General features: G+C 40.7%; 2 protein-coding genes across 3 annotated transcripts in view; one reads left to right on the top strand and one right to left on the bottom strand.

Annotated features, from left to right (window-relative positions):
- The window catches only part of kiaa0825 (KIAA0825 ortholog), a 43,416-nt gene extending 29,774 nt beyond the window's left edge, over positions 1-13,642 (bottom strand). The window contains exons 1-6 of the mRNA XM_020594595.1: positions 13,239-13,642; positions 9,595-9,702; positions 2,202-2,370; positions 1,654-1,848; positions 1,192-1,377; positions 648-972 (exon numbers count right to left, since the gene is read on the bottom strand). Of these exons, the coding sequence (XP_020450251.1) occupies positions 648-972; positions 1,192-1,377; positions 1,654-1,848; positions 2,202-2,370; positions 9,595-9,702; positions 13,239-13,321 (1,066 nt within the window). The 5' untranslated portion in view covers positions 13,322-13,642. The remainder of the gene's footprint in view (positions 1-647; positions 973-1,191; positions 1,378-1,653; positions 1,849-2,201; positions 2,371-9,594; positions 9,703-13,238) is intronic.
- A 283-nt stretch (positions 13,643-13,925) lies between these two features.
- Positions 13,926-25,920, top strand: part of slf1 (SMC5-SMC6 complex localization factor 1) — a 36,676-nt gene continuing 24,681 nt past the window's right edge. For both annotated transcript variants that reach the window (XM_020594345.1, XM_020594344.1), the window contains exons 1-15: positions 13,926-14,030; positions 14,596-14,719; positions 15,355-15,433; positions 15,656-15,881; positions 15,993-16,146; positions 16,396-16,524; positions 16,670-16,735; positions 17,226-17,372; positions 17,648-17,817; positions 17,978-18,112; positions 18,378-18,531; positions 18,673-18,841; positions 19,361-19,506; positions 19,998-20,107; positions 23,613-23,665. In XM_020594345.1, the coding sequence (XP_020450001.1) occupies positions 14,609-14,719; positions 15,355-15,433; positions 15,656-15,881; positions 15,993-16,146; positions 16,396-16,524; positions 16,670-16,735; positions 17,226-17,372; positions 17,648-17,817; positions 17,978-18,112; positions 18,378-18,531; positions 18,673-18,841; positions 19,361-19,506; positions 19,998-20,107; positions 23,613-23,665 (1,849 nt within the window). In that variant the 5' untranslated portion in view covers positions 13,926-14,030; positions 14,596-14,608. The remainder of the gene's footprint in view (positions 14,031-14,595; positions 14,720-15,354; positions 15,434-15,655; positions 15,882-15,992; positions 16,147-16,395; positions 16,525-16,669; positions 16,736-17,225; positions 17,373-17,647; positions 17,818-17,977; positions 18,113-18,377; positions 18,532-18,672; positions 18,842-19,360; positions 19,507-19,997; positions 20,108-23,612; positions 23,666-25,920) is intronic.

Here is a 25,920-nt window from a genome sequence, read left to right as displayed (position 1 = left end):
ACAAACCACCAACTAGCAGAGAAAAAAGAAAGAATGAGCAGTAAGAGTAAATAACCAGTAGTGGAAAGTAACTAAATACATTCACTCAAGTACTATAAGTTAAGTAAAATTTGAGATATTTGTACTTTACTTGAGTATTTTCATTTTCAGCTACTTCATACTTTGACTTTTAACTCACTACATTTATTTGATCATTTTAGTTACTAGTTACTTTTCAGAATAAGATTAATTAATGAAAATACAGTATAATCATAAGACGTTATTGATCCCTGGTGGGAAAATTCACAAGTTACCCTGCAGCATGTAAAGTACTTCAAAGTATAAGCATATGAGGTAGTTAAGAGTAGTTCTACCTTTACCGGCTGCAACGTTAAATGTGACGTACACAATAGTACATCAGTATTATAGTACAATAATATGCTAACGTGAACTGTGCCATTCTGCATAATGTGAACTTTAACTTTTAGTAATTTAAGTATACTTTATGCTAATAATTTTGTAGTTTTACTTAAGTAACATTTTAAATGCAGGACTTTTACTTGTACAAAGTATTTTTACACTGTGATATTGCTACTTTTACTTAAGTAAACAACAATATTTCTTCCACCACTAACAGATTTTAAAACTATTTAAAAATAGCCACTTACCGACACTTGCACGGGACTTAGCAGAATATTTTTTGATCTTGCTGCTAAAGGTGGGGTTGTCCCTCAGAGCCGTCTCACACTCTGTCTCCACCAGGGAGGCCAGCTCTCGGGCCACAGTGGTGAAGCAGACTGCATTAAGGAAGCCGAGGATGGCGTGTGGTTCCACTATTCTTGAAAGGACATGAAGCTCCTCTGTGAGGGCTTGGGTCAGAGCAGGGACCACAGAGCGGAAACTCATAGCCAGTCTGTCAAAGCCAGTCTCACCGCCTGAGCTGGAGCTCAGGGATGAGCGCATAATATCCAGCACAGATTGACTTCTTAGGCCCTGGATACATAAAATCAAAGTACTATATGTTTGTAAAATTATGAATATACTACTCTGTCATATTCTGACAAAAAATTCACAATGTTAAGCTGGAATTTAAGAAAACAATAACATAGTTCATGACTAATCTGTGATGGAAAAGCATATGTTTAGCACAAATGGACATTTTATTCATACATAAAATTATGGACTATTTAACAAGCTTTTTCATTATTTTACCTGGTAACAAGCGAGCACCTCAGACTTAGGATAAAGAAATAATAGCTGCTGAAGACAGCGGACCCGTTCAGGGATGGACAGATTGGAAATCTGTCTGGATCCAGGATGGTCTCGGCTGCTGGAAGACAGCCGGCCCAGCAGGTGGCGGCGCAGCTGGAGACGCACATCATCCCATGACTCCTGGATCTTAAGGACAAAATAAAATGAACACTTTGTTCAAAAATCCTTTAATGATTAACCACGCCATGTTTAGAATGCATTTGTACATTCATTTTTTCTGGTTACCAGTGTCATTACTCAGGTAAGGCACAACAATTAAAGCCTATACAGCTAAGTACATCTTTGTTTCAACAAACTCAGCTGTGGAATTACATAATAATACAAGTAATTAATGAATTAACCCAGTGACAAATTGAACACAGTAAAGACTAACAGTAAACTGAATCAAAAATGGTGTATTACCTCCAATGAAGCATCATCTCTGACTGTATGTATCAAGTTGATAGAGGAGGCTGTCAATTGAGGATGAAGAGAGGAAAACGAGGAGGAAGAAGAAGGGGTACAAGGAAAGCAGACACCGCACTGGGCAGACAAATTCAGGATTAGTTGAAGCGTCACCTCCTCTTTCCCCTCGTCTTCAGATCTCAGGTAATGTTGCTGAATAAAACAGAGGAAGGAAATTGTTAATTTCACTGGAGGAAGAAGAAAACTACCTGAAATTATGAGACAATGCAGTATAAGATCACAACATTACAGACATGACACTATAGTTCAGAATATGAAGGATCCTTGTACCAATACATTTACTAAGTTCTGCAGATCAGCAGGTGACTAATAATAATAATAACAGCAGAATCAGATCAGCAGGTGACTAATAATAATAACAGCAGAACGCCAGTGCAGTTAAGAAGGCGGTGGAGGATACAAAGCATTATTATTAAATCTTTATGATCAACTATTAATTTTATCATCACCATGAGTCAGTGTAATCAACACTGTGATGTTATTACCAAAGCTCTGAAGAAGTCTATGAGCTCTTGATGTCCTGTAGTAACACGCTGGACACCATTGTACGTTCTGAGGTTGAACCACTGTAGGCACTCTGAAGGGCGGCGTGGATGCTCCCCTGTCCAGGAGTCTCCCATTCTGGTCTGGAGCTCCTTTAGCTGCTGCTCAAGGCTGAGTGAAAGGGAAGATACTGTACACTGTGTAAGTCTGAAAGCTAAGGGCTTTAAAACAGTACACATTAGAGTACAAGAGTGAACAAAGAGTATGACTGTAAAGATCTACTAGTACACTGAGAAGACTGTTGAGCGATCATGTGCACCCGGGTCATTCAAACATATCCAAATGAAGATGCTGCTGCACACACAGGGATAATACAGAAAACAAGCAATGTTACAATCATACAAATACACATACACCATACAGAGAGATACACATGGACCTACACAGCGCATGGCATTTGGCTTTTCCTCACTCTCATTCATTGTCTGTACCACGAAAGGACAAGACAGATACTGAAGCATCAACAGTAATGAACACAGACATCGATATATCAGTGTGTGAGGGTACTAAGCATCTGGTACGAACTGGCATTAGAGGCACCGGCCGGCATCTGGGACACACTCTTCCCCCTTCTCACACACACACACACACACACAAACACAGCTCTTTTGATTTTAACACACTGCATCAGCTATTCTGCTTCCCCGTTAATGTGACAGATTAGAAATGACATCTTTGGGCTCGACATGTTTCGTCATTTCCATGCAAATCAATGCATATATATTTGGCCATGTAAGACTGTGTGTGTGTGTGTGTGTGTGTGTGTATGCCTATATACCTGCATAATTAAACATGTTATGGTGTCGTGAACACTGCTATTGTGTTCAGGTGTGACTGCGTGTTTGTAGATGTGTACACAGTCCCGTGGATGAACGTGTGCACAGTATGTGTGTGTGGTAGTAAATGTACTGTAGTACTCAGGCTGGTTGATCAACAAAAGTCAAAGAAAAGAAAATCAAGACAATCAATGACAGAAAGCTCTCATAATCAGATAACGGCAGATGTGTATATATATATTTTTGCATTAAGAAGGAAGAATGGAAAACAAAAAAAGAGCTCTGAGATGTCTTAGCATGATGACGGAGGTCCTCTTCTGCTGTCCAATTACTGAACTTTATCTCTGCAGTGTTTTTAAGTCATTTAAAATTAGTATGTAATGAGCACTTGTCATAAAATGTGACATTTCATAGGCTAAATGATAATATTCAAATAAATAATCAGTAGAAAATGAAAATATTAATTAGTCGCACTTTTCCATTTCTGTATCCCAAGCGTGAGCGTGTGAATGTGCGTGTATGTGCGTTAGTGTACATGATACAAAGCCAAAGTGACATTTCCTCATCAGACAACTCATCCTCTACTGCAGGTCTATAAACTGCCTCCTGCCTGCTCCGGGGCCATGAATGGATCCAGATGTCTTACAATGGCACCACATTAAATAACCGTTCAATCTGACACACTTTTGTTTCAGAGGGGGGAAACGCAAGGGGATAAAATGTTATAGACTGTTACAAACTGTTATCCTCTAGACTGAACACTGCATAATGCTACCATCCTCTCTCTATTCCTCTCTCTTCATCTTTAGGCGGGGCAGATGATGTGTCTCGCTGTAATCTCTTGACACCAACTTGCTGACTGACAGAAACCCTGATTATACAGCAGGTGTGTTTTATGTGTTTGAATGGATTTGGTGCCAGGAAATACTTCTTACATAGTGCAAAACTATCAACTCCTTCAATAAAGTAGGGCTTTGTGTGTGCGTGTAGTCTGTATGTCTGTGCATTACCTTGAATGAACAGCGTATAGGAAAGGAACTGCCCTTAACTTGTGCCAGATTGTGTGATGCGGCAACTCTTAACTATGCTTGCCCAAAGCTCACTAGCTGTAAAACACAGCTTCAGCAAGGTCCAAGCACAACCAGCAAGGTTCAGGATCGCTGATGGCGCTGTGTGTAAAATTAATAGACATCACTTTAAACAACACAAAGGACTGTGCAGATGCCAGTTTGTGTGACCTCTGACTTTACTTTCTCTAAGGAGAATGAGTTCCAGAGAAAATGTAGTTCTATATACAGTACACATACGATAACAAAACTTTCTCTTTCCTTTTTTTTTTTAATCACCCGGGGTAGGCAAAATAGAAGGAGAAGAAAAATACATTTAAGAATCTATGCAAAACTAAGAAATGCTCTAAATTTAATTTCTAGCATAGATTTCTGTCATATGCCATGTCTTGCAATAAAATCCCTCTGTAGATTAAATGGCAGCACTGAGCACTGTATGTGTGTTTATTGTATGTCATAAACATAGATGTTTGTTCTGGGCTCCACCCCAGGACTTCACATAGACAGCAGGTTTCAAATGGCCTTCCATCTGTAGCTCATTTTTCACAGACTCTCTGAAGTTCATTAAAAATAGAAAATCTAAGTAGACTACAGTAAGGATATGAACTGGATGGCTTTTGTCTTGTTTTATAACAGAATAAAGGTCAGATTAAACTGCAGCATAGTAGCATTTCCACCTTGTTAGCTCGGGACTTGTGAAATGTTCCAGCAGTCCATGGAACTCAGATTAGCCATATGTGAATACAACAAAGAGGGATTGTTGACAGGAAGGAGAATGGCTTTTAGGTTCTGTACTCCTCGCTCTAGGTCCATTCCTCATCAGCAAACTCTCACCTTCACTCAACAAAATGCTGTACTCTAATGTCTACAGCATCAATACTTGCTCCTTCTGATACATTTAAAGGCTTTGCCTCCACAGTTTTTCTCTGTGTTTCCCCCCTTTTCATTCTCTCCTCTCAAAACTCTTACTTTCCTAATTTTCTTTCTTTACTCTCACCTTTCAATTACCACTCCTTGGGGCCTTGTGCTGTAAGTTATAAAGTCAGTGTGGATGGTCTGTGTCAAGAAGTTCATCCAGTTCTCTACAATGTTGTGACCTTTTGCCCGCTGGTGTGAAAGCTACCTGCAGCCTAATCAACTTGGCAGGATTAGCTCCAAACCTGATGACTTCCACTGCTAACAGCTCAGACACAGAGGAAGGAGACAGAAAGAGAATGAGAGGAGAGGAAGGTAAAAATGGGTAGAAAACAGAGGAGTCACAGAAAATAACACCATTCAACTTTATGGGTAAAGACAACAATGGATGAGCTCGTGATGGCAAAAACCGTACAGCAGCACTCAACAAAAGACCTTGAGAATGAGAAAAGAAGCAGAAGAAAGTGAGAGGAAAGGATTCTTTAGGCCTCGTGACAGACATGTCAATCATTTTACCCTAACTGACACACATACACACACATGCACCTTCAGTACTGACATGAAATTTGTTTTTTAGACCAAGACAGTCGACATCACAACTACGCTCCCATCGACCTTCATCACCGCTGAGAGAGAAATGGAGCAACCGGAGGTCTTTTATTAGATATGATGGCACATTTCACAGCTCCCTTACTTACAGCAACCCAATCCCACGATTAGTCAGCGCTTTGACGTTATCTTAAGTTCCTTGTCAGAATTAATTTAGTGTGGGTGGGCTCCTGTGGGGCTGTCTGTCTGTCGCGCTCCACTCCCCTCTGCTTGCCTAGAGGAGATGTGGTTGGAAGCGATGGGGGCAGGAAGATCCCTTGCAAATAAGCCCCAGCTCCAGTCAGTGCCAAACCAGCTGCCTGAGAACTAAATATCTCCTCTATCAAAGGGCTCCATTCTGTGAGAGGAAAAGGAGTGAATGGGCTTGAATGAACAGGCTGAAAACAGATCCTGTCCTGACCTAGCCTGTCACCCACTTAGTGCCCCCAGCCCTGGGCCCCCCAGCCACAAGGCCCAGCCAATGATACCGGAGAACTGATACAGCTGATAAACTAACTTAACACACGTGTCACGCACAGCTAAACAGGAAATCAGCTACATACTGCGAGGACTACAGATCAGTATTTTTGTTCACTGAAAAGGAACACTGCATGATATTTTACAGTGACAAGCTTTCAACTACACCACCTTGCACATGTTTGCAAAATCCTGACAATCAGAAACACATACACACACACCAAATCAAATGTAAAAGTATTGATAATGCTCCCTGATCAAGATTGGCAGAAAACTGCTGTGAGCCATTTGCTTTGACAGTGTGAAACTGGCCTGTCTGTAGTCTCCAGGCCTGCGCTGACACTTCATTAGAGGTCTTTTCCTGGTGGCCACCACTTCACAGCCCCACTCCCCACCCAACCCTGTACTGTGGCACTGTCTCTGATGAAAACTAATGGATTACAGCATTTCAATTTGGGGGAGCCAGCTCCATTGTCAGCCTATCTTAATCACATTCAATTAGAGAGCAGCTTTCAGGCAGATCTCTGACATCTGAGAACTGGGAGCAGGCCAGTCACTTTGACCCAGGTTGAAGTCCTTCATGGGTGTGGGCAGCTTTGTCTCCTGCACCTCTCGGTTCCCCTTTCCTCTCCTCCACTTCCGTAATTTGTCCCAGACACTGATAAGTCAATTAGGCAGCAGGTGAGTTATCTATGGATGTGTGTTTAGGTGTGTATGTCTGCAGCCCACCCTGGGTGAGGCAAAGGAGAGGCCTTGCAGGATTGTTTTTGCCTGAATGTGTACCAACAGTAAAAGGGCAGTCCCGAAGAAGTCTGGGAGGAAGTTATAGCCTGACAGAGATACTGACCAGTGGTTCCCCATGGCGAGAGGAGGATTGCCTTATTTTTATCCCCATTCTCCATTATCTGGATGCTTTGTTCTCATAATGGTTATCCCTCTCCCATCTGCAGGAACACAAAATAACCCTTTAATGCTTAGAAAGCAGAAAAATGGCCCGGCCTTTGGTAATAAGCCTTGAATTACCTACCCAAGGGGTTTCGTTTCAAGATGTGGAATCTTCAATTATTATGTTCCCATTTAGAAGGTGGAAGGAAAGAAAGAGAGAGAAGGGAGGAACAGGGAGAGAGAGAGAGACTGAGGGCGGGATGAGTCCCAGACACTAATGATGCCAGAGTGAGGCTTTGTTCACTTGCTACATTTAGCCTGTCCTTCATCATCTGCCCTCAGCTGCACAACGCCAGAAACGATAAAGGACCCGAAATATAGAATTTGCTTTATCTTCTCTCATCACCATGTCTCTCTATCAATCTATTTGTGCCTTCCAATTATACCCATCTGCCATCATTGACAGATGTCTTTATTTCAATCTTCAGTAGCAGTGCACACAAAAAAAATCTAATTTAAGTTGCTACATTGCATTTTGTTCCATAACACATTATGACAATATTGCAATAATTAACACCACTGAACCACCAAGAATGATTCCTCCTTTTTGTTTATGTTATCAAACAATAACTCTATATATTAGAAATATAAATACAAACTCTTATAGTTTGAGACTTTTTATGATTCTCAATATAATCAACTCAAATCAGCTCAAACCATCAACACAGAGAGAAAGGCATAATGTAACCGCAAATATTTTCATTTCTGTGAAAGCTCTAAACACTGGTAACTTAATCAAATCCAGCAGACATAGACTACATTTACATGCAAATGAAAAACTGGGTTATAGAGAAAAAATCAGTTACTGCAATCAAGTACTGTAATTAGTCTAACACTCATAGTTACATGCAACTAGTCTGATTTCTGCCCGTGCACCATTTGCAACAAGGCTTGTACACTCAGTTGGCAGTTAATTAGGTACAACGACCTAAAACTAATGCAGTCTAATACAACAGTCCTGCAATAAATCCTCCTTCAGGAAGGTAGTAATGTTCAATTTGTTTCAGAGAGGTGCTGATTCAGCCATATGATCATTTTGGAAGATGTAGCTTTGAGGTGCTGTTGAAATGCATTGCATTATACTGACAGATGTTTCTTTTATTTTGTCCACCCCGTGTACTGTACATCAGCGAGGCTAGCTTAAATAAGAAAAAATCCTTACTGTAGCTTCAAGAGATTTTTGGTGCATTTCTGAGAGCTCAGAAAAAGGCCAGTCATTTTTCCCTGCTGTGCAAGTGTGTCTGAATTTAATAAACGGACTGTTCACCTGTGGAAACTGACTTATTTGCTTTAGCTAAGAGCCACTTACAATCCCACTTTTGATTTTAATTGCAGCATTTTAAATTCATGAACACAGAGCCACAGTGATGATCTTGCCTTTCTTTCCTCTACACCACTGCCACAGTAAACATTGCCCGTCTTAAGTCTTTGTACTTCAAAAACCCTGTTTGGCATCTGTGTAACCTGTTCATCAGGTTTCTCTTATTCCATTTATTTAAACTAAAGAAACCCGGCATAGCTGCCTTTAGGGACTTCTCTCTATTGAAAACAAAAGTATTTATGCAGTCGTTGTGATGTTTTTAAAAGCAGGCATTGAGGTCATGAATTTTTCTTTAAGCTCACAACAGATGACGTATCCACAGTTTATTTAAATGTACCCTTCACTCTTCAAATGAGGCTGCAAAATGTACACAAAAAAATAATAAATAAAAAAATCCAACACACAGATATTCATTACCACCAAGCCCACAGCAGTTCCCATCCAAATTAACAATTCAGTTCAGTTTTCAAAATAAGGCCACTGAGCCTCGGCTTGACTAGATAAAATGTGACTGGCACAGTGAATGTCTTCATTCAGACTGACATGACTGACCTTTGTGGCGTGATCATTCGATGGGGCGGCAAAGAAAAAGATGGGCAGTATTACAGCTTGTAATCATCAGACCTGTACCTCTGGAACACTACTGGTATTTATGCCTTTGTAAACAATAGTACTGGTGTTATTGTCAAATCTGTCAATCAAGAAGGTTCTTCCTCTCTTTAAAATGATTTCTGCTGGTGTCTGTCCCACCTTCAGAATGGCAGTCTTAAGTACAGTACAGAAAACAACCTCCACATGTAAAAATGGTATGAGAAGAAATATAAATCCATCAAAGTAAGCATGGAACATTCATTATGTTTTGCCAAAGTTTCTGTTTAATATCTACTGAATTCTTCCAGTGTTGTGTTCTCATGCTAGCCTGCGCATTGCATTGTGTTCTGCTTCCTGTCATTCATCTGACAACTTCAGAAACAAATGGAAGATTTCATCAGAAAATAATCCCTGAAAAACATTCTGCCTTAAGAACTTCACCGTCACATTCTCGTCTTCTTATATTTGTTTGTCAGTGGTGACAGTACTTAATTTCAATCTGACTTTGACATAAAGTATAAATTCTAAAAGTAATGAAAAAGCAATTAAAAGTGAGGGAGGATGTGAAATTCAGAGAAAATGGGTAAAAACTAAATTTAAACTCAAAATGGCCTGGAGGGCATAATAAGTCAAAGCTTTTGGCACTCTAACAGACCTGTTGGCACTGAGACTGTGTTTCTCAAAGTCAGCCTCACTGGAAACCCCTGGAACTTGCAGCTCCACAAAGGCACGATCTTCTGGAAAACCCCGTGGCCGCTCCGTACTGCAGAGCAGAGAAAAGCGAAAGAGGAAGAGACAAAGGGAGAGAGGTGGCTTTATAGGATTAAAACACTACACATGGCACGTAGCAGTTCATAAAATGAAACAAAGCAAAAGACAGCACTGGTGTTAGGATTAAATCAACAGAAGTTGACTGCGTGATCTAGTGTTGTATTATCGTAGCTGTCTGTCAACAAACTCACACATAAACACACACATTCCGCACATGCACACCCACAGGTGTGTGTTCTAGGATCATTTGAAATTTCCTCAAACAGGAATCTTATTAGGAGTCACAAATCAATTGCACCTGAAACAAAAGGAAGCATATCATCTCTCCGCTTTCCTCAGAAAATCATTTGCTGTATGAGGACGCTGATCAAAATGCATTGCCTCAACCTCTCATTTCCATCTACAGACAACACACTAACACAGGGCAAAAAAAAACAGAGCCCAGATAAATAAACAATGAGGTAAGATGCTCTTCAGTCAGGGCTTTAAATAAACAACTCGTCTCCTTACATCTCTGCCAGAGCTGAGGGTCACCCCCTACCCTGTGGTGTTTAACGTGCATGCTAACAGCCACTCCCACGCCAGTGCCGCGTTGCTGGGTCTCATATCAACATTGTCATCAACGCGAGTCAAGTGGAAGGTAATGGAGAGTGTCTGTGTCAATTTGGCTTTCCCACACTCTGCCTCTCGCCCCTTCCTCGTCATCTGCTCTGATTTTAATAATCCCTGTCAAACTCCAAACAGCTCCCCGCGCTCCGCTCCGCTTCTTCGCTGCTGCATACAGTCTATGCCACTCTCCCTGACAGGGCAGACAGAAAGCTCAACATTCATTTAGCCTGCACAAAGGGAGGCCTGTCCAGCTGGACAAATATTATTTTCCTGTGCTGACAGCCTCACCAGTTAAGCTGCTGCTTTATTATTTCTCCTTCTCTTCTTCTCTCTTACTGTTTCCCCTCATCATCACACTCCTTCTGCACCACTGTCTGGAAGGGGAATATGATTTTCAGCCCATGGATTAGGAAGTCACCATTGTAATTACCTGAGCCCAGTTAGACAGTGTGTGAGTGTCTGAATTTTGACTAATGGCTACGAACTGTACTTCTCCTTACAGTATGTGTGTGAAAGACATGCAGACAGATGGACATAGGGTCTGAGCACTGTATGTCTGCTGTGTGTCTACCTCTTGGTTGGCCAACGTATCATCTGTTATCTTAAGCAAGAGTGTGTATATAAGTGTGTGTGTGTCAGGATTCTCCAGGCGTCACACAGGGCCTCATTAGTACTATACTTTAAATCATCCGGTCTCCATTGTCTTGTCATTAGCTCTTTACAAAGCAGATGTTGGAGGAGCCCCTGTGTGTTTCACAGTGTTGCAGGGACAATTGGGCCAGGCACCGAGACACCGCCTGCCTGACATATCAACTCCACAGCTATTAGAACAGGGGCAGAAACACAGTCACACACTCACAGACACACATCAATGTCCTATCTCTCTTGCTGCTGCCTGTCTACCCCAGCTAGGCTAACACACAGGCCCATTTACAGTAATGAGTTTGTCCTGAAATATTTAGCAGTTCATCCCCAAGGCTGCTGCTTTAAAGCCACTTAGGGCATGCCAAGTTAAAGTCAACATTATTTTAAAGGGGGTACCTAACAGTCTACTGTAAAGGAAACATAACATATAAAAAAGGTGCATATTCTAAGATCACAGTACTGCTGAGAACTCCAGTGTCTCTTGCATGCCCAGGGGGGAGCATGGCTTCACTGTTACAGAACTTTGCAACCATTTGGCCCTTTTACACTCTGCTGGTTTTTTGACTGATTTTATTCTTTACAATAAGCCCTGTTGGCTTGGTGATGGGCTTTAGTCTCATCAGATTTGATATAGTGACATTTTTATATCAATACATTTTAAAGTGCAGTGGTCAGAACATTATGGTGTATTTTTGAGTATCAGCAGTTGCTTGTAGAAACTATAATTTAATGTATAGGTGGTGACTTTCTTTACCACAGGGAAATATGTAGACATAATAGCTTCTTAAAAAATGTGTAGGACTTTTTGAAAATTGCAGTGCACAAATTTAGCATCATCATAACAATGAGAATGAGTGAATGAATAATACATGACTTAACCCTGATATTACTTGCTGTTGCCGATTTGTGGAATAATCATCATCATTCAACACTATTAAAGTACGCAGTGAAACGAGTCAATTACAACCAATGAAAAACAAGGCAACATTGTCACAGAAGATCACATTGTGCAGCTTACTGAATCCCAACTCTCATGATTTCAGTAAATGTTTTAGTAGTACTCCTAAACATTCATTTACTGTAGGAAACTGGCACATATAACGGCCACAAAAATAAAGCTATAGATTGCATGGTTGCAATTTGATAACTGCATTCAAATATGTTAAGTACAAAATTAATATATCATAATATCACAAACTGCAAAGATGCATAGTGCCCAATATGGCTGTGACTAATTATTAATTTAGCCATCCCAATTTACACACTCTTCTGACATCTTGTTTTGTTCAACCTGAGGTCAAAAAACAAAAGGTAATCAATTTACAATGGTTGCTATAAAAAAAGAGGAAGGAAATCATCAGATTTGATAAATGCAAATATTTGCTTTTTTCATTCATTAGTTGAGGAATGGTTATTAATGCTTATCAGATTTACTGTTGATTATGTTTGTCAACAAGCTAACACATTATCAACAAATTATTTCAGCACTAGGGTCTAAAAATGCTGTTGATTCTCATTTGGTGCAGTAACATTCTATTTAAATCATATCACTGTCTTTTCTAGTATTGTCTGATATTAGCCATAGATGTTTATCGGTGTAAGCAACACATCATAGAGAACGTCACTTTTACTTGTTTTTCATGGTTTTGTTTAACCTTGTGATCTAACTGTGTGAGATCCAGACCATCCAGATTAAATGTTTGATTAACTGATTAATTATTTCATCCATAGGCTGTCAGAAAAGTTAAAGTAAGCAAGTAAGTTAAGTAAAAAAATAACAAAACTAAGTTAAAAATGCAATCATGATTCACGGGACTCCAAATTAAAATGATGTGATTTCTTGATCCTTTATCACTAGTCATGTGATAATATTTTATTCTCATAGTCTTTTGCAGTATATTCAGGAGTTAACCAGTTACTCAGATAGATGACTTTATTAATCGCTGCAGGGAAATTAGGTTAAAAACGCACGCACGCATACACGCACGGATCAGTGGTACACAGAGACTTGGACTTCAGATGCAGAGGTGTTGACTTTAAATGTGCTTGTCCTGGTCTTTGACCATGTGACCACATACATAGGCTACAAATATTTTGGATCACAGAGCAGAGCAGCAAGTCTTTGCATAGCTGAAAAATGCCACTGCATTGACTGATTTCGACAGGCTGTTTGTATGTTTTAGAATTGTTCACGTGGCACCTATGCATCATAAAGTTCTGCACTGAAACACCGTTATTCTGAATGAAAACACATGCAATATTTGTGTATCTTACCTTTGACATGCTCCTTCGTATCCGTCTTTCGACTGGCTACGTGTTAAGCGATTACACGTAGGGGGAAACATCACCAGTATCATATGCGGTCACATGCGGACATTTCTCTATAACGTCTATTTTGCAGTTATGAAAAAAAACAACGCTAGTTCCACATCAAACATACCACCACGCAATATGATTCAATTACTGTGATGGAAAGCTTCACGTTATCTATCACTGTCACTGGACGTTTACCGAACATTGCACTGAGAAGTCTTGTAAACGGCCGTGAGGTTTCATAAACAGCACTGAATCATTGCCATCGATCGATCAAATATGCCTGTTAATCAATCAGTGCTGTATGATATCCAGCAATTTGTGGTATTTCCGGGGACAGAAAGCGTCCGTGACAACAACCTGGAAGTAGCTCTATGAAAACTTCCGCTCGATGGAAAAGTCCAACTGGCAAACCAAACGGGGGGGAATTACTCATTACAATGACAGGATAATAAGCGAATGTCCGAACCAGCACATCATACTCCTTATGATACATCAATTTGATATACAGCAAAATGTTTTACATTGAAGGCTTTGTTGTTTAAACATAGCGAATATGTTTAAAATATTTTACTATTTGAAACATCTCTCCACTCCAAATTAGCTCCATTCCAGTTGGTGGCGGTAAAGCATCCTTGTGTTATTTGCTCATGATACATGATGAAGAAGAAGAAGGGGAGAGGCAAACGAGGAGGAGGAAGGGGTGGTAGTTATCCGTGTATTAGAGCTGTTACCATATGGCAGTGAAGCTACGTAAGTGTTAACACTTAATGGCTGTTTATTAATAATAATAGGATAAAGTTGCCATGTTTGTTTGTCCGCGAAATTGAACCTATTTTTTGGAAGCAGCAGCCCAACACTGTTTCAAAACGTTAATCACGTTGGATGTGGGTGTCAGTGTGTGTTCGCGCTGCGCGGGAGTTATCATCTGTGTGACAAAGGCACCTGATAGGTTAACTGTGTTTTAAACCATCTGGGAATTAGTTAAATGCTAATGAACGTTTAAGAACCAATGCACATTGTTGTTAATTCAGTCAAAGCTATTCATATAGCAGAAAACTTCGGTAGGGCCATACTGTTTTATTTGCATACAGGTAACTGGTCTCAAACTGCAATTAACTGATTAAAGGACCCACCTGACAGTTTGTTTTCGACCGCACAAATGCTCCTCTCCCAGTTTTTCCAGTAGAGCAAGTGAACGTAATCAAAGGCAGTCAAACAGGAATTGCAGGCTACTTTATGCCAATGAAACAAATACATTTCCATAACCTATAATTTACATCTTGTATACTTAAACACCATTTTGTCTCTTCTTCAGTTTCCTCTTCAGGATGGAGAGCTACACACGTGTTTTCCAGATCTCTGGGATCAAGATCCGTGAAAAGAAGAGAGTTCTAGTTCAAGGAATCCAGCAGCTAGGGGGGAAATACATAGGTGGCTCAGTGAGTAGCCATTTAGGGGAAAGAATTCAACCAAAGCTGTAAAATGTTTAAATAAATATGACTAACTATGATTACATATTTACATGACTACATAAACTATGATTACATATTTTTCCTGATGCATTTAAAAATTATTCAGCCTATAGGAAGTACAATTAAAATGAAATGCCCTTCACAAGTTAACTATCTATCCACAGAGATGAATATTAGTCTCACCACCAACACAAAGAAACCCAAATAAAGAAAACTAAGCAAATCTTGGCATATTAATTGGTATGTTCACTTGATGAATGACAGAAACAGTCATCCTGTTAACAGCCTGCCAAGGTGTTTAAATAAAGCTCCTGTCAGGTACATGAGTCTATAGTGTGACTATGTACTTCATACTGTAGATTATACAACTGATCTGTTACTCTGGTTTCAGGGTTTATGGTAGTTCTGTGGGATTTAACTAGCAACATCTTTTTCTAATATGGTTCTACAGATGTCGGAGTGTTCACATAACAGCGAAACAAAATTAATGGCGCTGAACATGGGTTTGTTTATTTGTTATTAACTGTGACATCATTGCTCAGTGCCCACCACAAAAGTATCTGTTATTTATATCATATGAAAACCCAGCTCTTATCTTCCAGGTCTATCAGCACACCTGCACCCATGTCATAATACCACAGGTTTTGTCCAGCGAGAAGTTTTTGGCAGCCTGTGCTGCAGGTCAGTTAGGTTGATTATTACAATAATAATGATGAATGTTACAAAATCATTTCTGATCACCTTGATTATATCAAGACTGCTCAACTACTACTATTTACTTCCAACACTTAAATGCAGTTCTCCTTTTTTGAAGTCCCAAGACTGATGCAACACTATTGTTCTCTCTTTAATTTGATTCTTGTGTGATCGTGCTCTGTTGCTGCTGCTGCACCACCCCACCAGGAAAGTGGGTTGTGATGCCAGACTATGTGTTGGACAGCGTTAAGAATGGTTCCTGGCTCCCAGAGGAACCCTATGAGGTAGCCATTTCCACAGGTTCCACATCTGCCTTCTATCCTGTCAGGCAGTGGAGGGAGAAGGTGGCCACTGGGAGACTAACAGGGGCCTTCCAGGGCTGGAGGGTCCTACTCATGGTCCAGGAGCCCACTCGCAGAGCCATGTTTAAACGGTGAGGTGTCACATAAAAATACTTTACCACAAATCACAACAATCAGTCCATGTATGAATAAAAGTCACATTGTATGATGATAAATATATTATTCTTGAATATCTCTCACAGGCTGCTAAAAGCAGGCAGGGCCAAAGTATACCGCTTCCCTCCTCCCGCTCATGTCTCTGTCACTCATGTCATGGCTAAACCCATTACAGAGAACTTGAAATCACACGGTGCTCCTTGCTACCCTGTGAGCCACATTGTCCAGCACCTCTTTGGGGTTAGTCAGACTAATTTATGTAAGAGATGTGGTTTTAACTGATTATCAGGCTTTATCATATTAACTGTAATACTGTATGGGTTATGTGTGCAGCCAGTACCCAAGGCTTATAGGCTTTTTATTTAGCTTCTGAGTGGTTGCTCAAACCTGTTACTTTAACACTGTATATTCAGACTGCTTCAAATGTAGGACTATTGACTTGAAAATGCGGTTTAAAAGTCTAAATGTGCCTGGCTTTTTCTTTGGCAGAGCAATTGTGTTGATATGAAGTTCAACATAATAGATAATCATCCCGCAGAGACAGAGAAGACTGGTTTTGTTGATGTTGACTTCTCTAAGCTGGAGACAGAGCTCAGGGACTATGTCATCAAACAGGAGGTGTGCACTTGTTTGTTTAGTTTCTTTTTTGTCTGTGTGTGAAAGCATGTCGCAGAGAAGTGCTGACGTCTTAGTTGAGCTACATACGACTGGTTTTGTCTGCTTTGTATATATTTGACATTGTTATTGGGGTTTTTTGCTACAGGGCCGGTCGAGACCTTGCTTCCTTGAATTTCTGGGTTACCATGCCCCTCACCATCCACACTTACAGGTAGACATGCATACATACCCCACCCCGATCACAGTTCTAAAATAACTATGTGTTATCAAGAAGATCAGGTCATTCAATTTCCTTTATGTCATAAATTTCAGTGGAAAGTGACATCTAGAACAAGGGAGCATCATACTCGGGTCACTGATGTAACCACCACTGTTGGCTGATCTGAGAGTTTTGATTGGCAGGCCTATTAACAATACCCTCCACTGTCCTCTCCATACATTACCCAAGTGGATCTTTATCAGATTGCTATTATAAGTGCTCATGTATTTCCATTCTGCACTTTCTGAGTCCATATGCTATTTGCCAATAAGTGACAGTCAGAAATGACCCCCAGGAACCTTTGATGCCCATTCGCTTCCTATTTCCATTACCCTTCTGCCCTCTTTTTGCTCCTTTTTCTGTCATCTGTCTTTTTGAGTGCTATGTTTTCTCCTTTTTCATATACCCCTTACATTTCATCATTGTTCTTTTATTCCTCCAGGCAACAGAAACAGACTTTAGCAATGCTCATACTATGATAGAGTGCGGTCTCTTCAGTGAAGCCTTGGACTCAATCAGAAGTGATGTGTTCCCAGGCCTACTACCACCAGTGCAATATCTGATCTCTGTCTTAGAATATGCACAGCAGGTAGGACCAGAATTACCAGACTGAAGAAAATCCTAGCTGCAAACTCTAGGAGCTGCATGAAATGTAACATGTTCTATAACATTTTGGAATTTGGATAGCTGCCTGTTTGGCTTATTTAATATGTGTCACTGGATAAAGTAAGCTATAATTTGGGGTCAGAACTAATTATTATTATTATTAAAATTATAAATTCCGTTTTGGTTCAAATGATTGTCTAAAACCTAAAGATATTCAGTTTACAAAGCTTCAGTTGTCCTGTTTTCGTTATGTCACAGGGTAATGCCACATCAGTCTTCCTGAGAAACCTCAAGCATTTCATGCATACTCTGCTTTTTACCAACCCACCCTGGCTTGCTCCCAGCAAAGTGAAAAAATATTATGCCCAGTTGTTGCAGTGCCCTCGGTGTAAGACGGGCCTGTGGCCTTTTCTGGAGACAGCTATCAGGTAAACCTGATGTCACAGGAGATTTCTTGTGAAATTATTTCCTCAAGTCATTTTACAGTTTTAACTGGTTTGATGTTACAAGTAACCACATAACTAATGAACACTAAAAGCAGCTAAGCAGTTTCTTTATATATATTCTCTTTCTCTTTATGTCCTTCAGGTACTGCCTGTCCAGTGAAGTCACTTGTCACCCGCTCCCTGGACCTGCCCTGCCAACGTTGTTACATTTCCATTGTGACATCCTGGCATTTGTCCTCAAGCTCTTCCAGGGCGAGCTCTACTCTATCAGTGCTGGGTAACAACTTGGATATATGTATATGTACATAGTTGGACTTTTTATGTATAATCTTTTTTTTTTTTCCTTTCTTTTCATGAACATGGTTGTGGAGGGAATTTCTCACAAATGAATTTAAGCAGTTAAATAATATTGAATAATAATTTGTTAATACTTACTGAACTGATTATAATATTGACTATAAAATAAATTTTTTAAATAAATAATTTTACTAGCTAAATTAGATGGCCTGTCCTTCCTTCATTCCTGCCTTTCTCTGGCTTAGGGATTTTGTAGCGCTTCAGGAAACAGGAGTCTCTAAGACATCAGGGTCAGGATCTTTGCTGAAGGGAACTTTCTGGACTGTATGGGAGCATTCCACCCTGTTGTCCCATGCTGTGAAACAACTAACCCAGCTCTTGGTAGAGGCTGCCATTAGGGTAAATACTGTGGAACATGTGTATTATTATTGTCACCGGGTGGTGTGTTATGTCACCCAACAAAATTGCCTATCGGGTCAGATGTGACGAGAAAAATACTCCTGGACCTTGTTAACTTCATATCCTTTATCTCAAATAAAGGACTACGCTAAGAAGGATGAGAAGCTGAGCCCGGATTTGGTGGTCACCCTGCTGGACCTCCTGTCTGTGTTGGTGGAGTTCTGGTGTCAGCAGCACTTCAAATTGAACCAGAGCCTGGTTGAAAAGGGCTTGAAAGACCTAGCAGAGCACTTTGCCGTTATCAGCCAGGGTATGGAACAAAAATATGAATATCTGTTTTCAGTTTCCCTGCAAGTTCTGCTGTGGTACCTCATGCAAATGTTAAATTTAAATGTCTGTAAATGTTAAATTTAGATGTCTGTAAATGCCGTCCTTAAATTCATAGCTGTCTTTTCATGCCTTCACACCGGTGATAGCTGTAGCTGGAGGCATTCTGTTTTTGGGTTGTCTGTCCGTACATCCATAATATTCCTGTTAACACGATATGTCAGGAACACGTTTAGAGAATTTCTCACAAATGTTCGCTCTGACTCAAGGATGAACTGATTAGATTTTGGTGGTCAACGGTCAAGGTTACTGACATCACTTCTGTCCCATACCAGGGAATTTGACTGGTTGGCATAGGCACACAACCATGAAGTAGTATTTCTAGTTAAATTTTGTTTTGTGTGTGTGTGTGTGTAATCACAGGAAGAGAAACACAGAAATAAGAAATAAGCCAGACAGTATTGCATATTATATATTCTTTTCCTTATGCTTTGTCCCATAGATGTGTCTCCAGTGGTTCTGGTGGAGCTGGTTGTCAGAATTTCCTGTGCCAGGCTTAAATTGGTGATGGCTGATGCCATATTCAGGAATCTCTGTTGCCAAAATGGATTCACTGTGGGAGATGAACCTCTCTCTCTCAAGAAAATGGTGTGTTCATGGGCGTTTCCTGCTCTTCATTTGATATCTCATTATTTACCCACAGGAAGTTTCATTTTTCTTCAGTCTGGTATTTCACAGGCATTTTAGCATTAACACACTTGAGGCATACATTTACTTGCGTGATTCACAACAGTTGTGCTGTTTATTTTAGAAAGCCATTTAGACACTGAGTGATGTATAAGATTTAAGTGTAATAGTTCAGTTGACATAAACAAATGGAAAACAAATCACCAGCTAATTAAGCAATTGACTGACTACATTAATGATTTAAAATGATTCTGAAAGATGTATTAGTTTCAGTTCTTTTTTCCACTGTACTACCTGTCAGTTTGAATAGTGGTATAGATGATTGGGTTTTTTTTTTGTTTTTTTTTTGCTTTTGCTGATTACTCACTTTTAATCTGCTAAAGACACAAACATCCCAGTAGAGTGTAAAGTGTAAACTGTCAAAGCTTGTATGTCTGTGTGACTTCTGACAGGTGATGTCCTATCTGCCTGCTCTGGGACATTTAGCTCAGAGTAATGGAGGGGCTTGCTCCAGAACTGTTCCCACCTCCCACAGTTGCACCACCCAGGGGACCAGCAGCAGGTCGGTTACACACAGCTGTCTGTCCATACCATTATTAGTCTCCTTTGACCCCACTTGTGCTTTCTCATTACATTGCCTGATACTAGACTGAAACTGTACCTTACCTTAAAGGACTCATATCCAAAATTTACTTTTAGAGCATTTTCTGACATTCACATCGGTCTCCGGTTTGTGTAGAGACACACAAAACATGGGAAAAGAGCAGTTCCTGCCTTTCCTGCATTTGTAAAAACTCCTGCTTGAACACACTGTTCAGCTTTGTTTTTGTTTTTAGGGGGGGTTTCTGAGAAAACTAATGAACTTTATTAAAGTACAAGGGTGTAAACATTTTCTAGTAGAACCTTTGACTGACAATATGAAGCTGAAAATGAGCATAATTTGTAAATTTACTTGTATTTAAATATCGGTCTGTGAATTTCAAACAGCAGTATGTGCAGTTCATTGTTAGTCTGCTGTTCTCTCATTTTCACTCAGCTGAAAAAACAGATTTACACAGGCAGAGAATGAGTCTGTTGTGTACATGTCCATTTGCCCAAACTTGTTTTTGAGACTGTATCACATCCAGACAGTGGTTTTTGATACTTCTTCAAAACATTGTGTCTTTAAGGTGCAGTGTACCCAAAGTACCTTTTGAGAGTTTTGACAGTTAATAAAAATTCAGTGTTTAACAGCATATATGATGCTATTCAGATTTCACTGAAGCTTTATAACAAAATTTCCCATTTTCTGCCATCCTGTCAAATTAGTTGTAGCAGTCTTTCAGTTGTTTTTCTGCTGTCTGTGTTGGCTTATGTGTGTCTACAATAACAGAACCATGCAACCAGCACTATTCTGCCTCAGTTGTCAGGTTTCCACTCATAGATTTAAGGCTAGGCAGCATGTGGCAAAAGGGGTGAAAATGTTCATATCCAGTGAGAAATGTGAGTGAGAAGGAACAAAGGAACACCTGGAGAGTGGATGAGTGTGTGTGGGAGCGAGAAGCAGAGATGCATGAATGGAGAGATGGAGTGAAAGCTGGAGAGAGGCAAATGGAGGTCAGACAGTGCGCGAGGAGCTGGCATGTGATGGGTCGTGCCCAGGTCTGATCCTGTCAGTGTGTGCCGGCTGACAGGAGGGGTGCAAAGGGAGGTTAGACCCCTCTCTCTCTCTCTCTCTCTCTCTCACACTCACACACACGCATGCGGTGCTGAGTCTGGTTTGGACTGGAAGCCAACAGATAGACAGAATAGGAGATCCCATCAGGCCACTGTGTCTTCCCTTATGACCACCAGCCCTTAGCCTTTACACCTCATCTCCACCTCTCTTGATCTTCCTTCTTGCATACTAAATCCCACTCTGAATGCAGTCTCACACACACACACACATTTCATACCCCATATCAGACATCTGCTGTTCCACCAGCAGGTAGTTGGCCTGGAGAAGTGCAGTTGTCACTAGGGAGCAGGTTCATGTGCAGGCTATTGGTTCATGCACTGACCAGATCCCCTCTTTCCTTCACTACTGCTCTCGTCTTCTTCTTCTTCTTCTTCTAGGGGTTTAGTTTATTTTGATGTAGACATGAGAAAAAGTGACTCAAACAAGGAATGCACGAGATAAAGAAATTCCAGTGGGCTTGTAAACTTATGTGACCCTAAAAGAAAGAATAAAATTGAAATGATAAAGCCTGTGATAAACTGAGAAGTGAAACCTGGTTGAATTCAGGGTATTATACCTATTTTCAGTCACCGATTCATGTAATCAGTTTATGAGTATGACACTCGGTGAGCATCTTCTGTACAATTAGCTATGCTGTTGAGTCAGTAAATATATATCTGTTAAACAAATTGTCAGTAATTCATAGTTCATAATAAGATAGACAAACTGAAGAACAAATAAGCAGAAGTCTGTGTTTTAATACCACAGGCAAGCCTGTGGTATCAGTAAAGAGATATTGGTATTAAATGGGTTCAGTTCTGTCTTACAGTGTCTGCTTTTTCAAACCGTCCATAGAGCACAGGACACAATCCTGGCAAGATGTTGGGTAGTGAATTTGTGAAGAGAGCTGAGCAGGCCATAAAGGTCAAGAGGAGCCCATAACATTAAGCTGTCTCTACTCTTCTCAACTTATAGATGTATTAGATTTTTTTTAGTAACTTTCATAAGTTGAACAGTAAACATAAATGAGTTCAATAAGAGGGCTGATAGCACTCAGATTAAATATTAATTTCAACACTCAGTTCAGTTTGGTTAAATAACTCTGCCTCTAATTTTCATTTAGGGACACCAGTGTGCCAAAAACATAAATGTAAAGGAAAGGCATAGAGCCTTACTGTAATAACTTGTTCTTTCTATAACTTGCTTTGTCTTAAGCTATGCTAATATCTTATGTTATTTCTAAAGAGCCTATTTTCTTTGGTTCTGGGCTGGAAAAACATTTACCTATTTGGACCCTCACCAGTTTGCACCTCTGATTAAAGCAAGCAGAACATATAATGCATAGCTTTTTCTTCCTGTGGCATTAGATGTGCACTTCCCCATTACTTCAGTTATTGTGCACAAGTGTCTTGAGAGTCTGCCTCGAAGGGCACATGCTGCCCCAGGCCCAGAATTGTTATCTGGGCTGCTGACAGCACACAGTCCTCCTTAAGGAGACCACGAGGAAAGGAGAGACTAGGGTGTATACAAGCTAAGTACTGTCAACCTACAGTGCTACCAGCCTATGGACGGGGGACACTTGTGTGTAGTGGTTTGAGATGAGAAGTTGGTACGCCCTCATCCTTGACACCGTTATGGACTCCCTCTCCCACACATACACACAGCTCGTCTCATCTCTTCTCAGCCTTGTCCCCACTAATAACAAGCAGCGTGACAGGATGTGCGTTTCCTCCTCACTGCTGGGAGCTCCTTCCTGGCTTCTGAACAAGCCAATTACCAGGGAACAAGCCTCTTCCCTGTAATACGGATGGCACTCTGCTTCAGTGCGATGCATGCACACGTGCACAGACGTATACACAAGACACCTGTCAGGCTTCTTGCAGGCAGATCTCCCATACCCACTCACAGGACTAGTGACAGCCCACAGCTATTAGCACGCCACTACTTTGAAGAGGCTTCACTTTCTTTTGCTAGTTATTCCTTCTAATGTGCTTGCTCACGTTGAATTCTCTGTTGCTGCATTTGAGGCATTAAGTGGTAAGAAAAATGCTTTGGAGAAGAGAACTGAGGACTGGGTGTGTGAAGTGTGTGTGTGTGTGTGTGTGTGTGTGTGTGTGGCCAGCACAGCAGGCGTTTGACAGATAGTATGATGATAGTGCCACAAGGGATTCATTTGCTAATGGCACTTTTCAAGGTACTAGGATGTCCATTTCACTTTCTGTGCCACTGGGTCTCCTGTTGAAATGGGCAGTCATTAAAATATTGTGCTTGTTTATGTGAATTATGTCGAATCTCTTCTTGAATTAGGTTTACGTATATAGGTGTATCATTTCTCATAGTCCCTTGGAACATATTCTTTGTCTCCATACAGAACTCAGGAGAAAGAGAACATCCCCAGAGGTTTAAACAGAGTCAACGTAGCAGGTATGGCACACACCTACTGTTCTCTCACACACACACACACACACATATAATTGCTTCACATTTGCAAGGAGCGGACTTTTAATGGACTGATGCACTGCACTAGGTCATCAGTAAAAAGAGACATGATAGCTCTGTCATCACTTTCACTTTAAGGAACAGCACATAATGTATGGAGAAAGTGACTGATTTGCATCTGCTCACGCTTCCATCTAGTCAACTGTAAGGACGGCTTGGCTGTATAAGTAGGCCCGTCGTGTATGTTTGGGGCAGAGTTTGTGCCATGTCACCACCTTTGCATCACACCATCTCCTCCACTTTTTTTTTCACATTGCTATTCAACACTCTACTCTTTTTGTTTTCCTTTTTTTCTCATGTCTTAGTTGCCTTTTTAAAAACGTAATAAATAAATAAATAGCATGGAGAAATAATGGGTTTCTCACACAAAACAATAACACATATTAGTACGCACAGTGCACCTCAGATCTCCATTTTAGGGATATTAAATGCGGCTATTAGGGCAGCACTACAGATACACAGCGGCTACACTGGTGGAACTTCCTGCAATTAGAGGCATGGTACTCTGTATGAACTCTTAAAGGTGTCAAAGCTCATATCTCCCCCCTCCACCTGATCAGAAAGGCCCTGTATTGGTGCAAAGGAGGGGATGGAGGGTAAAAGGAAAGGGAGCGGGGGAGGGAGGGCTGACGCAGGAGACTCAAGGCTGTTGGCATGTGTTGTTTTTCCACTACGTGATCTTTATACCGATGTGGTCGGCATTAATTTTTGATGAACCATCAGCACAGCATCCTCCCCTCTCGCCCTCTCATCCCATTCTCTGTCTCTCTCCCTTCCTCTCTTTCTCTTACAGGCTTTTTCACCCACATATGTAAGCTCACTTTCTTATATGCTGCACTTTTTTGCTTTGGAGCATCTGTCTTGCCTCCTGGAACTTCAGTATCTTTGTCATAGTAGCTGAGAGGGGTTGAGGGATTTGGGATGAACTTCTCTTTTTCAGTCCCGTATTTGCTTCTAGAAGCTCAGCAAAGGCTTCAATATAAATCAGCCTGAAAATACTATATGTAGGTTGTCAAACAAGAGCCACTGTATGTTTAATTAGTTATGCATCCTAGCCTGTGTATTCAAAGACTAGCTTTACATGATCAGTCACTATATTAAACCCACCTCCCTTATGCTGCTTTCCCTTCATTTCTATGGGGGATTGCAATTACCGCAGGGGGCTCCGGCAAAATGACACAACCCTGTGCAGCGATAAAGTTGGATTAGGTTCTGCTTTCACTGCATTGGACAGTGACAGCATCTGGCAAGGGCGCTGCATTGACCAATCATGTACAGGGGACGATCAGGATGTGGATGCCCATGGGAAGAAGACTCTTTTGTTTACCTCGTTAGCATGAGCATTCACTCTTATTCACTGTCGAATTTGGGCCACAGTTAACGCACCATAACGACACGCCATGCATTTTTGTTAGTAGTGGATGTTTAACAGTGCTTTTGATGCACAGTACTGACACGCTGGTGGTAGAATCGGTACTAAGGTAGAGTAGGCTATGTTAGCAGCATGGCTAACCAAAACCCAGAGGAAACTCTCAGGCTGGACACGTGAATGAAGCCAATTACGCCAACTCGTCACAACATGTTTCTATCGTACACACCTACAACACTCCCTCTGCAACCCCTAACCTCCCCAGCCAATGCAGCCCCATGCACTAAAAAACAGCAGAGATAAACGGGGGAGAGGACATAAAGTACCTGGTCTGTGTGGTGGAGACCAGCTAATGAAAACGCTTTCTCAGGCCTATTAAGATAATTGCCTCATCTATTTCATGATCAATTTTGTTACCCAGTGAAAAGATTTCTTTGTTTTGGATATGAATTCTGATTAATTTGATTTATTCTTTCTTTCAAGCATGTAAAGACAGTTGATATGTCAACACACATAATTTTACACATATCCAACAAATGCTAATCCAATATCAATTTGCTTATACCTAGTACATGCTTGAATGGAGTAGGAAGAAGTCAGACTTATCCAGTCCTACCCCATGACATCATCTTACCATCATTGGTTTGCAAGCAATAAATGATTCACTTCTACACACACACATATTATACTAAAAAAGAATATAACAGTGTTAACATTCTTACATCACACAAGTGATATACTAAAGAATGGTTACAAAATATACACCACACCCACAATAGTCCATGTAGTTAATCATTGAGCCTGTTCTTGC

This window comes from Monopterus albus, unplaced genomic scaffold, assembly GCF_001952655.1.
Source record: "Monopterus albus unplaced genomic scaffold, M_albus_1.0 scaffold23.1, whole genome shotgun sequence".
Lineage (NCBI taxonomy): Eukaryota > Metazoa > Chordata > Actinopteri > Synbranchiformes > Synbranchidae > Monopterus > Monopterus albus.
The sequence above is the reverse complement of the archived record's forward strand: the minus strand, read 5'-3'. Positions and strand labels throughout refer to the sequence as shown.